This window comes from Capricornis sumatraensis, chromosome 9, assembly GCF_032405125.1.
Source record: "Capricornis sumatraensis isolate serow.1 chromosome 9, serow.2, whole genome shotgun sequence".
Lineage (NCBI taxonomy): Eukaryota > Metazoa > Chordata > Mammalia > Artiodactyla > Bovidae > Capricornis > Capricornis sumatraensis.
Window position 1 is genome coordinate 44,150,517 of NC_091077.1, and position 16,148 is coordinate 44,166,664.

At 35.5% G+C, this 16,148-nt stretch overlaps 1 protein-coding gene across 1 annotated transcript in view; it reads right to left on the reverse strand.

Moving 5' to 3' along the window:
* AFF4 (ALF transcription elongation factor 4) overlaps positions 1-16,148 on the reverse strand; it is a 75,641-nt gene that overhangs the window by 45,765 nt on the left and 13,728 nt on the right. The window contains exon 2 of the mRNA XM_068979731.1: positions 2,425-2,551. Coding sequence (XP_068835832.1) covers positions 2,425-2,547 — 123 coding nt within the window. The 5' untranslated portion in view covers positions 2,548-2,551. The remainder of the gene's footprint in view (positions 1-2,424; positions 2,552-16,148) is intronic.

Sequence of the window (16,148 nt, forward strand, 5' to 3'; positions counted from 1 at the left end):
AGATCTCAAAGCAAACTCCAAATACATATTTTTTTATGGTGAAAAAGAAAATGCAGTGTAAGTGAAAAACCTTCAAAACACTAATATTCTAGAGGACAGTGAGAAATATATATACAATAGACTATAGGAGATCTTTTAAAACTCCAAATTTCACTAATAAATATACTAGAACAGTAGTAAAAATATTTTGAAGAGCAGAAAAGTAATTATGCCTTTACGTAATTAAGTTCCAAATCAGCAGATTAGCCAATACTCATACTTTTGGCAGTCAAGGAAAACAACATATTCCTTACAATCCAATGTTACAATTAGAAGCAGAAGTAAAAAGGAGAATGAAACAAGCTATATATATTTAATTATCTTTTTTAAATTAATAATTCCTTCTGTTACTGGAACACATCAAGTTAATAAAAGTCAACAACAAATTAAGCATGGAAAATCCAGTGATAAATTTTTAAATTTTGGCTATTAATTGTGACCATCAAGTCCTCCAACTTTTGAAGTCAAAAGTGTATACTCTGAGTTTCAAAAATTATTTTGTAATAATAAGATCCAAGATGTCTACAAGCTTTAGGATTCTTTCATATTAATATATGTGAAAGAAAAAAGTTGACTGATTATATAAAAAGGAAATCAAGACTGAAAAACAAACAGAAGACCCTGAACCACCAGTATTTATTCTGAGGTTGGTATGAATCAGTAAGGACTTTAGATTATACGAAAATCAGTCTGAGAGGTAAATGTACAGCAATTTATTGATAATATCAAGGTCAGAAATCAAATCCTATTCATTGGATATTTACATACTACACACCATACTACAGAATAAAAAGGTAGTATGAGTCAAAGATTCTGGACCAAACTCCTGTTCTTTTCAAAATGTCTTTAATTCCAAAGTATTGTGTTATAAATGATGTCAGTCTAATTGCCCTTCATTGGACAAATCTTAAAAGCTCTGAATAAATGGCTACTTATAGATCTCACAAATGGTTTCTACAAACACCAAGTGTTGTAAGAGTAAACCCAGGATATGTCATTAATTTGTATTTCATGAGAAGAAAATCTAACATACTTTCAACATCATACTGTGAAGCCAACAATGATCACTGGTGCTGTAATATATATTATTATAGCTATTCTACACAATATAAGCCTTTAAATTATAGTAATACTTCCAATGAAAGTGTTAGAAAGTGTGAATGTGTTAGTCGCTCAATTGTGTCCAACTTTTTGTAACTCCATGGACCGTAGCCCAGCAAACTCCTCTGTCCATGCAATATTCCTGGAGTGGGTACTGGAGTGGGTAGCCATTTCTTTCTCCGGGGGATCTTCCTGACCCAGGGATCAAACCTGCATCTGCTGCACCACAGGCAGACTCTTTACCACTAAGCCATCAGGAAAGCTTACTTCCAATGAAATCCAAAGCCAAATCAAATATGAGAGAAACATTTGTGGCCAATACAGTTACATTAAAATCATCAGGTTCAGTTTGGGTTGGATCCCTGGGTCTGGAAGATCCCCTGGAGGAAGGCATGGCAACCCACTCCAGTATTCTTGCCAGGAAAATTCTATGGACAGAGGAGCCTAGAGGGCTACAGTCCATAGGGTCACAAAGAATTGGACATTACTGAAGCAACTGAGCATGCACACAAGCAAATCAAGTATAATGATAGTTTTTTTAAAAAGGCAATTAGTTCAACTCATTGAATACATCTAACATTATGCTTTAATCTAAATTTGACATTGTTAATTAAGCATTAAACATATAAAAAGAAAATCAGAGAATCTAGTATATGGTAACAAAAAAAGAACCAGACTGATAATGAAAACACTTTTATTCAAATATACTGAAATTTGATAAACTAGTAAGCAAATGGCAAGAAACAGGGAAAAAAAAGAATTTATGAAACACTTTTCTTTGACTCATGTTATACCCAAACATCCAAGGAAACAGCAGATGATATGCTTTGATAAAGAAACTTTTAATTTACTTCAAGGCTCAGAAAGGTAAAATGCCTGCCAAGGGCTAGTGGTAGAGCTAGGAATAAAGATAGGAATGTTTGAGCTAATCCACACTTACGGAGTTACAGGACAGAGATGGGACAGTGGTGGGGTGAGGGCTTGTAAGGTGACTTTAGGGCACTAGTGATGTTATATTTCTTGATGTGGGTATTAATTATGTGAGGTTGCTCATATGGTGAATGAAAATTCTTTCACCTGTAATACTTACTTTGTGTACTTTTCTGTACATATGTTATATAGCAATGAAAAATTTATACCAAAGTATATTCTATTATGAGGAAAGGAAAAAATGTTAAAGGGCATAACACTGTAACTCTTTCTAATATAAAAACTCAAGTTTAAAAATTTTAAAAGCAAGATATGTTACATTATAGGGGAAAAAACATTCAAAGGACAACTTACAACTTTGTATGGCTCAGCAAAGAGAGGAGAGCTAGGTGGGAAGGCGTCGTCGCCCTGCTGAATTTCCTGATTCCGCCTTTCCCGTTCTTTCATACGCAGCACATTCCGGTCTTCACGGTTCATGTTGCTATGAAGAGAAACACAACCTTTACATCACACAAAAAAGGAAAAATTAAATGTTCTGTACTCATTTTGTCAGTTTAACACTTCAATCGGATAGTCCCTTTTAACTTTCAAGTGATAACAGGCATTAGTACTGAAGTTGGGTTTTGGCAATGGTTATTATCTACTGAATAAAAGAGGACTTCCCTGGTGGCTCAGACGGTAAAGCGTCTGCCTACAATGCAGGAGACCAGGGTTCAATCCCTGGGTCGGGAAGATCTCCTGGAGAAGGAAATAGCAACCCACTCCAGTATTCTTGCCTGGAAAATCCCATGGGCGGAGGAGCCTGGTAGGCTACAGTCCATGGGGTCACAAAGAGTCGGGCACGACTGAGCAACTTCACGTTCACATTCATGATATCTACTAAAAACCGATAGTGTCTTCCCACAACTATCCAGATAGGAAACACTGGCCCAGGATATTAGGATCCACCCCATTTAAACACTTAGCCTTATCAATTTTTTAAGTTTTCTCCTAGCTAAAAGTCAGCTAAAACTTACGTATTCAGAGGGAAAGTAGTACTTAAACCCATAATTCTTAGCATTTCCTATAAGCCTTCTGTGGCTTCTTCAGAAATCTAACTATTCTTTGTCATTAGAAGCATACAACCCACTCCTACCTACCACCCCCTCCCCCCAGGGTCCAGTGCTTTTCTCTACTTTCCATCTACCTTATCTTGATTTCTTTTTGTCCCAAACACAGCTTCCTTGGTGTCCATCCTTATGGCAGTTTGATCTCAGCTTTGCTGTTGCTCTAGATTCCCTAAAAAACGACATTTCTGCTCTAAATACATTAATATTTCAATTAACACCTCAATAAATGCCAAAACTGAGGCTTTCAGCAGCAGAATCTAAAATTAACTTGGGTTAGTAACAGTAGTTGAAATTTTACAGAGGAAAAAAAAAGTGTTTTGGGAGAAGGGGTAAATGAGGGTGTCATTTCTATAATCATGACAGTATATTCTGTTTTCACTAAGAAGAAACCAAGGAAAATAGTTTATATCAGTAGGATTTTTGGTTAATAGATAACAATGAAAACTGTTGTCTAATCCTGGGACAAGGGATTATCAGGGACTCTGCAACACACTCTTCCCTGGAGATAGATTTAATCATCTGTCCTAGTTATGCTTTGTTTTGCTTGGAAAGTTCTGTTGGAGGCCAAACAGAAAGACCAGATTATACAGTGGAGTATTTCCAGCCTTATGATAAGATTCAGAAATTAAATTAAATCAGAAAATTAAAGTCAATCAAGACTGGTAGAAACTATAATTGTAAAATGAGCATGGACAGCAAAACCAATATATTCTTGAGGACTTTTATAAGCACAAATAAACATTTAAATATAAAACTTCCTGATTTGCAATTTACTATCATTCAAATAGAGCAACTTTTTAGTGTTTAAAAATGTGTTCCAGGTATCCAAATGTATATTCAAGTTCCTTCTTTTATGTACAAGTTTCTAATAAACTTAGAAAAGAATACAAACTATTTTGAGGTTATGGGAATAGTGTGTGCTTTCTTTGGTCTCCCATCAGAACCACAAAAAGTATTTGATTCTTTAATAAACACCATAAAACATCTACACTTTGGTATTCAGAAATTAAAATGAAAGAACATTTATTATCCCCTAGCACACTTGTGCCAACTAATAACTGTGTATCACTAACAATCAAACTTCAAACAGACCTCTAGAGCTATGGTGCCACAACACATGAACTTGTGTCCATTTCTGCGTTAACTACCAATTTCCTCTAATTTCCTAAGTTTTGAAAGCTCAGTGACTTCTCCAGTGATCCAGTGGCTAAGACTCTAACCTTCCACTGCAAGGGGCGTGGGTTCAATCCCTGGTTGGGGAACTAAGATCCCATACAGCAGGGGAACTAAGCCCATGTGCCTCAACTAGAGAAGCTCACCCACCACAACAAGAAGCCTGTGCACAACTAGAGAAAGCCTGCTCAACACAATGGAGACCCAAGGCAGTCCCCACCCCCAAATTCTTGAACAATCAGAAAACAACAGACATGCCTTATTTAAATTATGATTTAATTTTATGTATTCAACAGCACTAACATAATCATGTAAGAAATATGTGAAAATTTACTGCAAAAATGGATGATTCCCACAATAAAACTCCTCCTATAATTAATAAAAACTTTGTTTTCTTAAAAAATAAAAGTCATCACACTGAATATTTCCTCTTTTAACAAAACTGCCAAGAAGCTCCTGATGAAATTAAATGATTGCTAATAAGAACTAATATCCCAGTTTCAGTTTTTATTCACTAGGTTTTTTCTGATTTGACTTATTTTCACATCTAATACACTGGTTCTATTTTTTCCTTCTGTGTCTTTCAATATGAGTATCTCTGCCTAAAATAAGTTTTTCCCAAAGCAGTAATTCCAATAATTCCACTTGAGCTGACCTAAAATTAATATGAAATTCAAATGACTCAATTTTAAGTATATCTCTGTTGAACAGCCAAAACTATATTCCTCCTATATTTGCAACTACTATACTGAAACAGAATTCAGTAAAAAATAACAAACTGCTATATCACAACCAATCTACTAGATAAAACAATTTCTAAAAGAAAATTAGCAAGTAGAAAGAAGGTTCTTCTAAAATTTTTAATTACTTAAGGTAAATTGTTTAAGTACCTATCCAGTACTTAAAGTTGATATACTAACTAGAAATTTTTTCTTCTAGTTAATTTATTGAGATATAATACACAGCACTTGAAAAGTTAACAGCATAATGGTTTGATATGTATCATAAAGTCATCATCACAGTAAGTTTAGTGAACATTCATCATCTTATACAGATGCAAAATTAAAGAAATAGAAAAACATCATTTTTGATGAGAACTCCATGACGGACTCTCAACTTTTAAGTAAAACATACAGCACTGTTAATTTTATTAAATTGTATTGTCCAGCACCTCCCTAGCACTTATCCTTATAACTGGAGGTTTGTACCTTTTGACTGCCTTCATCCAATTCCCCTGACCCTGATCCCCCATCTCTGGTAACCACAAATCCTAACTCTGCCTTTTCTGAGTTTGTTTCTGAAGTATAATTGATCTGCAACACTATGTTAGTTCCTGTCATACAACCTGATTTACCTCTATACATTTGAAACTGATCACCACAATGAATCTAGTAAGATACCTCACCATACAAAGATAATATATAGTTACTGACCATATTCCTCATACTGTACATTTCAAACCTTTGATTCATTTACTTCCTAACTGGAGTTTGTACCTCTTCATCATCCTCACCTGTTTCTTTCCTTCAACCTCAACCCCTCCCCCTCTGGCAACCATATGTTTGTTCTCTGTATGAAAACTCTGTTTCTGTTTTATTGTGCTTGCTCTTTTTTTTTTTTTTAAAGATTTCACATATAAGTGAAATCATGTAGTATTTGTCCTTCTCTGTCAGACTTATTTAACTTCTTAGGATAATACCTTCTAGGTCCATCCATACTGATGCAAATGGAAAGATTTCATTCTTTGTGATGGCTGAGTAATTTTCCATTATACATATTTACACATCACATCTTTATCCATTCATCTATCAATGGAACTCCAGCTGCTTCCATATCCTGGCTATTACAAATAATGCCACAACTAACATAAGGGTGCATATATCTCAAGTGTTTTTGTTTTCTTTTGTTTGTTGGATCATATGGTAGTTCTGTTTTTATGGATTGTATTTCAGATAACATAGCAATGTTAAGTCCCTCAACTGTGATAACTCTATTTCATTATGTAGGAGAAAATCCTTGATTCTTACTTAGGACATATACAACATACAGGCGAAATGTTATGTTTGCCAACTCTCAAATGGTTCAATACCCATTGGAATCTATACCTAGTATGTATAGATAGTATGTCTATAGATAAAGTATCGTACGTGGGGTTGGAGGGAGAGACAAGAGAGAGAGGAATGGACAAAGGAAGGAGGGAAAGACAGAGGTAAAGGAAAGAGTCAGGAAGAGGAGAAGGAAGAGTAGCAGCAGCAGCAACTAAATGTTAACAGTAAAAATGTTAATCTAGGTGAAGGGTATAGAGATCTGTATTATACTTTTCTTAGGTTTGAGATTTCAAAAATAAAATATGAAAGGTTAAGAATGATTAAAATATTAGAGCATGATGGGTGCTTTCCAACATTTTTCAGCCTTGGGACTACCATCAAACTATTTCTCCTCTAGGGCTTACAGTATTTCTCTCATGACTAAGGTGCACCTCCAAATCCACTCTGATATCCAGTTATCCTCAACTCCTCTGTGTCATGATTTATCACATTTCAGAAAAAAATTACACTTATTACTTGCAAGAAGGGGACAACATCCAAAGGCCAAGCTTCGGTTCAATAAAAGTAAATGAACATCCAAAAATTATCTAAAGCAAAATTTAGTATTTATTATTAAGTGTACTATTAACTTAATATGCAACAAGTGTCTATTATATACTTAGCATCAGGGAGAAGAAGAGTAACCTGCCATACTAGATTAAAACCTATTATAATCCATTACTATTATCAAAATAGCAAGGTAAAGAGAGAACAAATTGATCAGTAAAACAGAGGCAAGAAATAAATCCCCAAACATGTGGGATTTTAATAGTTAAAAAAGCCCAATTCAATAATAAAATGTTTTATTTAATAACAATTAAGAGCCATGTACTTTTCTAAAATGACAGTTATTAAAATGGTGAAGACATTTCAAACTCAGCCAGAATAAAGACAAACCTTTCAGCCCAGTAGCCTCACTTGTGGGACTGTATTCCACAGAATTAAAAGCACACCCATAGGCTACAAAGATGTTCACTGCAGCACTGTTTTTAGTGGTAAAACAATTTAAAATAATCGAATGTCCGAGAACAAAGAGATGGTTAAATAAACCATGATTTATTAAAGCAAATGAATTAGCTAATTTCCAGCTAACCTGGGGAATTTCCATAAATGCTGTTATGTAAGGAAAAGTAGGGGCAACACAATGTATGCCATATGATTGACAGCCTCATTATTTCTTTAGCTTAAACGTGGAAGTAGAATTGTTAGGTGCTGAGTATATAGAAATACAACTAACTCAACTAATAGGAAAACATGCCCATGACCATTCTCATAAGCTAAACACAAGAAAACTGAAAATCTGAATATCCAGTTTTCATGCATAATAGGAAACATCTCCGTATTTAGTTAAATCATCTCTCTTATTGCTCAGTAAATATTTTGGCCATTCCTGCGAATGTTAATAGGGAATAGTCTTCCACCTATGTATTTTCCAAAAAAGACAAACCTTAAAAAAATTTTTTTTTAGTAAAATATAGTTGTTTACAACATTGTTTTAGTTGCAGGTTTACAGCAAAGTGATTTAGTTATAGACATATATATATTTGGATTCCTTTCTACTCTAGGTCATTACAAGATACTGACTACAGTTCCCTGTGCTATACAGTAGGTCCTTGTTGGTTATCTATTTTATATACAGTAGTTCATATATTTTTAACCCAAACTCCTAATTTATCCTTCCCCTTTTTCCCCTCTGGTAACTGTTTTCTATGTCTTTAAATCTATTTCTGTTTTGTAAATAAGTTCTTTGTATATTTTTCTTTTAGATTCCACATATAAGCACTATCATATGACATCTGTCTTTCTCTGATTTACTTTAGTTAGTATGATAATCTCTAGGTCCATCCATGTGGCTGCAAATGGCATTATTTCATTATTTTCCATGGCTAAGTAATATACTATTGTGTATCTATATCACACCACCTTTATCCGTTCATTTGTTGATGGACACAGGTTGCTTCCATGTCTCGGCGACTGTAAATAGTGTTGCTATGAACAACGGGGTGCATGTATCTCTTGGAATCAGTTTTCTCCAGATATACGCTCAGGAGTGGGACTGCTGCATTATACAGTGACTCTTATTTTAGGTTTTAAGGAACCTCCATACTGTTCTCCATAGTGGCTACACCAATTTACATTCCCACAAACAGGGTAAAAAGGTTCCTTTTTCCAAAAAGATGAACCTTGATGGGTCTGTTTTTCCAATTACACAAGTAATACTCATTCTTGGCCCCCAAACTCTAATATGATCACTATAAAGTAGAAAGTAAAGTCACCAATAGTTTCACTTCCCTGAAATAAATCACATTCCAAGGAGTCAGAGAGTAAAGGTGAAAATTATTACACATACAATTCTTACTTCATTTAAGAAGTAATGAACATAGTTCCATAACAATATATATGAATTTTCATTCTTTTATTGCCTGCATAGTATTCATTTAACCAGAAAGCCCCTGAAGAGGTTGTATCTGGAATTCTGTATGACAAACATTATAATGATTGTACATGTGTGTGCACACTTTTTTCATTTCAGATAAATTTCTCCATGTGAAATTGCTGAGTCAAGGGATATATGCTATACCACTTTAATGTATACCACTAAACTGCTTTTCAAAAACATTGTTTTAGTTGACAGCCTACTAATAAGAGTGTGGTGAAGGTGAAGGTGAAGTCACTCAAATGTATCCAACTCTTTGCGACCACATGGACTGTAACCTACTAGGCTTCTCCGTCCATAGGATTCTCCAGGCAAGAATACTGGAGTGGATTGCCATTTCCTTCTCCAGGGGATCTTCCCGACCCAGGGATTGAACCCGGGTCTCCTGCATTGGAGGCAGATGCTTTAACCTCTGAGCCAGACACTGCCCTTTAACCATGCTGTTTTCAATCCAGGGATTATGAGTCTTTTTTAATCGAATCACCTAAGAAATTAAAAAAAAATATTCCAACGTTACTTGTTTTATTTACTCAACAAATACAGGAACCTGTCTGCTACTTCTAGGCACTGTTCTAGAAGCCAGGGAAAAAATAAAGAATGACTCCTAGATGGTCCTTGATCTTGAAAGCTCATAGCTGCATTCTACTCAATTTCTCTTATAGTTAAGACTGCACATCTTTTTCATGAGCTGCTTAGCCATTCATATTTCATACTTCTTCTGTGAACTGCCTATTTACATCTTTGTCCATTTTCCTATTAAAGTGACAGTCTTTTGATTACATAATAACCATGCTTTTCCAATCTGTACTACATCTTAGCTGAGAAATAAGAGGTTAGAATTATATCTTATGCTAAACTGCATCCTACTCTACTGACCACCTCTTCAAGTCTTCTGGCTCCTCCTTCAGGACTACTTCCAAACTCTGCAGGCAGGCCTACACTCTCCTCAATCTAAAATGCAAACCTCACACACAGTTTTTGAAATTTGTCAATACTCTCTCCAAGTCTCTTGATTTCTTTCTGTCTTTTTGACTTTCACCTTGATCCGCATTTGTTCAGCCTCTCTGGAGTTTTCCATTCTTTACGTCAATGGAGTAACTATAATCAATCTAAATAAATAATTTTAAATATTTTTACTACAGACTATGTGCTATCTGTATCTTTACTTTTCAGTTACCTGTAACAAGAAACTAAAAGTGAACTATACTATGGACTACATGGGACTGGGGTACTCAACAAAGGAAAGGGCTGGCTTTAATAGCCCTTTAATAGAGTTGCTACTCATTGCAGTTATTGTAAGTCTTATCCATCCACTACTAGCAGCTATGTCCAGGTGAAACTGCCTTTATAGTGGAACTGGGTACTTGATATTTAGCTGTGACTATATAACACACTAGACATAGGATTTAGGTAAGTAATCTACATAAATCTTATTTCTGTCCTTTAAAAAACGTCCATACTAATTGGATGGTAAGGATTAGATGAGAGAACTATTTGAGTGTATTTGAATATTTAACACTATACAAGTATTTAACACAGTCCAGTGGTATTTAACATGGTCCAGAGTATTTAACTGGAGAAGGCGATGGCACCCAACTCCAGTACCCTTGCCTGGAAAATCCCATGGATGGAGGAGCCCGGTAGGCTGCAGTCCATGGGGTTGCGAAGAGTTGGACACGACTGAGCGACTTCACTTTCACTTTTCACTTTCATGCATTGGAGAAGGAAATGGCAACCCACTCCAGTGTTCTTGCCTGGAGAATCCCAGGGACGGGGGAGCCTGGTGGGCTGTTGTCTATGGGGTCACACAGAGTCGGACATGACTGAAGTGACGCAGCAGCAGCAGCAGCAGAGTATTTAACACAGTCCAGGTTAGGACTTGGCACTCTCACTGCCAAGGCCCCAGGTTTGATCCCTGGTCAGGGAACTACGATCCCACAAGCCACTTGGTATGCTGCCCCCCTCCCCCTCCCTCTAAAAAACAGAGTATAAGGGTAAAACAAAGAATAAAGAGTGACTGTAAACAGACACAACATCTCTTTTTAGTGTGATAGAAATGTTCAGCAATTAAATTGTGGTGATAGCTGCATACTCATAAACAATTGAACACTTAAAAACAAGTGAATTTATGGAATGAAAATTATTCCTCAATAAAGCTGTTTTTGAAAAGAGAATGAAGAAATCTTTGTCAACTCTTCCTGTCTCTTTATGGCATTATTAACAAGTTTCAGACCAGTGTGTTTCTTTAAAGAATTGAGGATCCCAACTTTCTGCTGCAACTGCTCGTTTCCCTATCAGAAACAATTGAGGTCTCACAACATTAAAATAATCTGGTGTTATTCAAGCGATAAAAGATATGAATAGAACAAATATTAACAGTCTCTCAGGTTTTGATACACTGACTTGAACAACACTGTAATAATTCAACTAGGTCTAACAGGTATAGAACACTCAACGAAAGCAGAATACACATTCTCCTCCAGCGCACACAGAACATTCTCCGACAGACTGTACATTAGGCCATAAAATAAATCTAAATAAATCTGAAAGGACTGAAATCATACAAAGTATGTTATTGGATCACGATGGGATGAAATCAGAAATCAAGAGCAGAAGGAAAACTGAGAAATTCACAAATGTATGGAAATTATAAACAATATAATCCTAAATAACCAGTTGGTCAAAGAAGGAAGAAGTCCTAAGAAGGAAACTCTGAGATTTTAATAATAAAACCACAACTCCAAACCAAAACTTATGAGATGCAGCTAAAGCTGTGCTGAAGGAAAATGTGTAATTATAAACACTGATATTAAGCAAAGAGAAAGGTTTTAAATGAATCTTAAAAAACTAAAACAATAAATAAATACAAAACTAAAAAAATTTAAAAGTAAACCAAATGAAAGCAGGAGGGAGGAAATGAATGAAAATTAGCGTGGAAATAAAATACATAATAGAAAAATAATAGAGAAAATTAGCAAAACCAAAAACTAGTTCTTTAAAAAGACCAAGAATGTTGAAAAACATTTAGTAAACAATGACCAAGAAAAAAAGAAAGAGAATTAAAATTATTAAAAGCAAAAGTGAAGAGGGGACAATATTACCAACCTTACAGAAATAAAAGATTACAAAGGAATACTATAAAAAACTGTATGCAAACAAAGTAGGTAATCTAAATGGAATGGACAAAATTCCTGAAAAAGACACCAGATCACGTAAGTCAAGAAATAACAGGAAGCCAGAATAGACCCAACAAGAGGCTGAATTAGCAGTCAAAACAACTCTTATAAATAAAAGCTCAAAACTGAATGACTTCATTGGTAAATTCTAACAAATGTTTAAAAAATTAACACTAATCCTTCACAAACTCTTCCCAAACAAAGGAAGGAGGAAACTACTTCTAATTCATTTTGTAAAGGTAATATTACCCTGATATGAAAACTAGACGAAGACACTGCAAGAAAAAAAATCTACAGATCAGGTTGCTGTACTCGCCCTCTGAGATGGCTCACACTCTGTGGAGTGTGCTTCTCTCTGAACCTAAGTAAATCCATTTCTTACCTAAAAAAAAAAAAAAATTCTACAGATCAATACAAACCTTATATTTACACAAAAATTCCCCCCCCCAAAATATTAACAAACCAAATCCAGCAATATTAAAAGGATTATATACCATGACCAAGTGAGGAATGCACTGGCTTAACATCCAAAAATCAGTTAAAGTAACACACCTTAACAATAGAATACAGGATAAAAACCAGATGCCCATCTCAACGGATGTAGAAAATGCATCTGACAAGTTGTAACATCTCTTCTTGACAAAACCACTCAACAAACTAGGAATAGAAGGAAATTTCCTAAAGCTAACAAGGTATATCTACAAGGAAAATGGAGCTATCATATTTAATAGTGAGAGAGTGAATGCTTTCCCCTTAAGATCAAGAAAAGAACAAGACAAGGATGTCCTTTCACCACTTCTAATCCATACTGTATAGAGGTTCTAGTCAAGTCAATCAGGCAAGAAACAGAAATAAAAGGCTCTGAACTGGAAAGGAAAAGTAGAATAATGATGTTATATGTAGAAAACCATAAAGAATCCACTAAAAATCTGTGACAGCTAATAAATGAGCTCAACAAAGTTGGATGACATAAGATCAATATACAGAAAAGGGACTTCCCTAGTGGTCCAGTGGCTAAGACTCTGAGCTCCCAGTGCAGGGGGCCCAGGTTTGATCCCTGGTCAGGGAGCTAGATCCCACATGCTACAACTAAGACCCATATCAAGCTACCAGCCATATTTTTCACAGAACTAGAACAAATAATTTCAAGATTTGTATGGAAATACCAAAAACCTCGAATAGCCAAAGCAATCTTGAGAAAGAAGAATGGAACTGGAGGAATCAACTTGCCTGACTTCAGGCTCTACTACAAAGCCACAGTCATCAAAACAGTATGGTACTGGCACAAAGACAGAAATATAGATCAATGGAACAAAATAGAAAGCCCAGAGATAAATCCACACACATATGGACACCTTATCTTTGACAAAGGAGGCAAGAATATACAATGCAGTAAAGACAATCTCTTTAACAAGTGGTGCTGGGAAAACTGGTCAACCACTTGTAAAAGAATGAAACTAGATCACTTTCTAACACCGCACACAAAAATAAACTCAAAATGGATTAAAGATCTAAATGTTAGACCAGAAACTATAAAACTCCTAGAGGAGAATATAGGCAAAACACTCTCCGACATAAATCACAGCAGGATCCTCTATGATCCACCTCCCAGAATACTGGAAATAAAAGCAAAAATAAACAAATGGGATCTAATTAAAATTAAAAGCTTCTGCACAACAAAGGAAACTATAAGCAAGGTGAAAAGACAGCCTTCTGAATGGGAGAAAACAATAGCAAATGAAGCAACTGACAAACAACTAATCTCAAAAATATACAAGCAACTTATGCAGCTCAATTCCAGAAAAATAAATGACCCAATCAAAAAATGGGCCAAAGAACTAAATAGACATTTCTCCAAAGAAGACATATGGATGGCTAACAAACCCATGAAAAGATGCTCAACATCACTCATTATTAGAGAAATGCAAATCAAAACCACAATGAGGTACCACTTCACACCAGTCAGAATGGCTGCGATCCAAAAGTCTACAAGCAATAAATGCTGGAGAGGGTGTGGAGAAAAGGGAACCCTCTTACACTGTTGGTGGGAATGCAAACTAGTACAGCCACTATGGAGAACAGTGTGGAGGTTCCTTAAAAAATTGCAAATAGAACTACCTTATGACCCAGCAAACCCACTGCTAGGCATACACACCGAGGAAACCAGAATTGAAAGAGACACATGTACCCAAATGTTCATCGCAGCACTGTTTATAACAGCCAGGACATGGAAACAACCTAGATGTCCATCAGCAGATGAATGGATAAGAAAGCTGTGGTACATATACACAATGGACTATTACTCAGCCGTTAAAAAGAATACATATGAATCAGTTCTGATGAGATGGATGAAACTGGAGCCGATTATACAGAGTGAAGTAAGCCAGAAAGAAAAACACCAATACAGTATACTAACACATATATATGGAATTTAGAAAGATGGCAATGACGACCTTGTATGCAAGACAGCAAAAAAGACACAGATGTGTATAACGGACTTTTGGACTCTGAGGGAGAGGGAGAGGGTGGGATGATTTGGGAGAATGGCATTGTAACATGTGTATTATCATGTAAGAATTGAATCACCAGTCTATGTCCGACGCAGGATACAGTATGCTTGGGGCTGGTACATGGTGATGACCCAGAGAGATGTTATGGAGAGGGAGATGGGAGGGGGGTTCATGTTTGGGAACGCATATACACCCGTGCTGGATTCATGTCAATGTATGGCAAAACCTATACAGTATTGTAAAGTAAAATAAAGTAAAAATAAAAATAAAAAAAAAGATCAATATACAGAAAAAAATGAATTCAACTTCTATAAATTACAATAAACAAACCAAAAATGAAATTAAGAAAACAATTCCATTTACAATATCACACACATACACACAAATACTCAGAAAAAAATTAACAAAAGAACAGCAAAATTCAAACTCTGAAAACTACAAAACATTATTGAAAGAAATTAAAGATCTAAAAAAAAATGGGAACAATCTTATTCATGGATTTGAGGATTTATTAAGATGAAGATACTCCTTTAATTGATCCACAGATTCTACAGAGTCCCTATTACTATCCCAGCTCACTTCTTTACAGAAATTGATGAGATGATACTAAAATTCACATGGAAATTCAGGAGTTCCAGAATAGTCAAAGCAATCTTGCAAAAGAAGAAAGCTGGAAGACACACACTTCTCAATTTCAAAATTTACTAGAAACCTCAAAAGAGAACCAGGAGTCTGGAAATATATCAATACTTCACATTTGTAACAAATTTTCCACAAAAATGCCAAGACGACTCAATCAAAAAATGGAGAAAGGACTTGAACAAGCTTTTCTCCAAAGAAAATATACAAATGGCCAATAAACACATGAAGTGATCCTTAACATCATCAGTCTTTAGAGAAATGGAAATCCAAACTAAAAGATACAACATCACACCCATTAGGATGGCTACTATCAACATTTTTAAATCTTGTTAAAAAAATGTTGGCAAGAATATGAAGAAGTTAGAACCCTGAGCAGTGCCGGTGAAAATGTAAAATGGTGCAGCTGCTGTGGAAAAGTTTGTTGCTCACTCAAAGAGTATAACATAGAATTACCATATGATCCAGCAATCATACACTTACGTATATAGCCAAAAGGACTGAAAGCAGGAACTCAAAATAGGTATTTGTACACCCCATGTTCACAGCAGCATTATCCACAGAAGTCAAGAGGTGGAAGCAACCCAAGTGCTCACCAACAGATGAATGGACAAACAAAATGTGGTATACACATACAAAGAAATATAATTTAGCCTTAAAAAGGAAAGAAATTCTGACACATGCTACAACATGAATGAAGCTTGAGGATATCAAGGCTAAGTGAAATAAGCCAGTCACTTACATGAGGTATGTAAAAAAGGCAAATTGACAGAAAGCAGAATGGTGGTTGCAAGATACTAGGCATAACGGAATAGGGAATTATCATTCAACGTGTATGGAGCTTCTGTTCAAGATGATGAAAATGTCCTGAAAATGGACAGCGGTGATAGCTGCACTACACTGTAAATGTACATAATGCCACTGAGCTGTCCATTTAAAAGTACTAC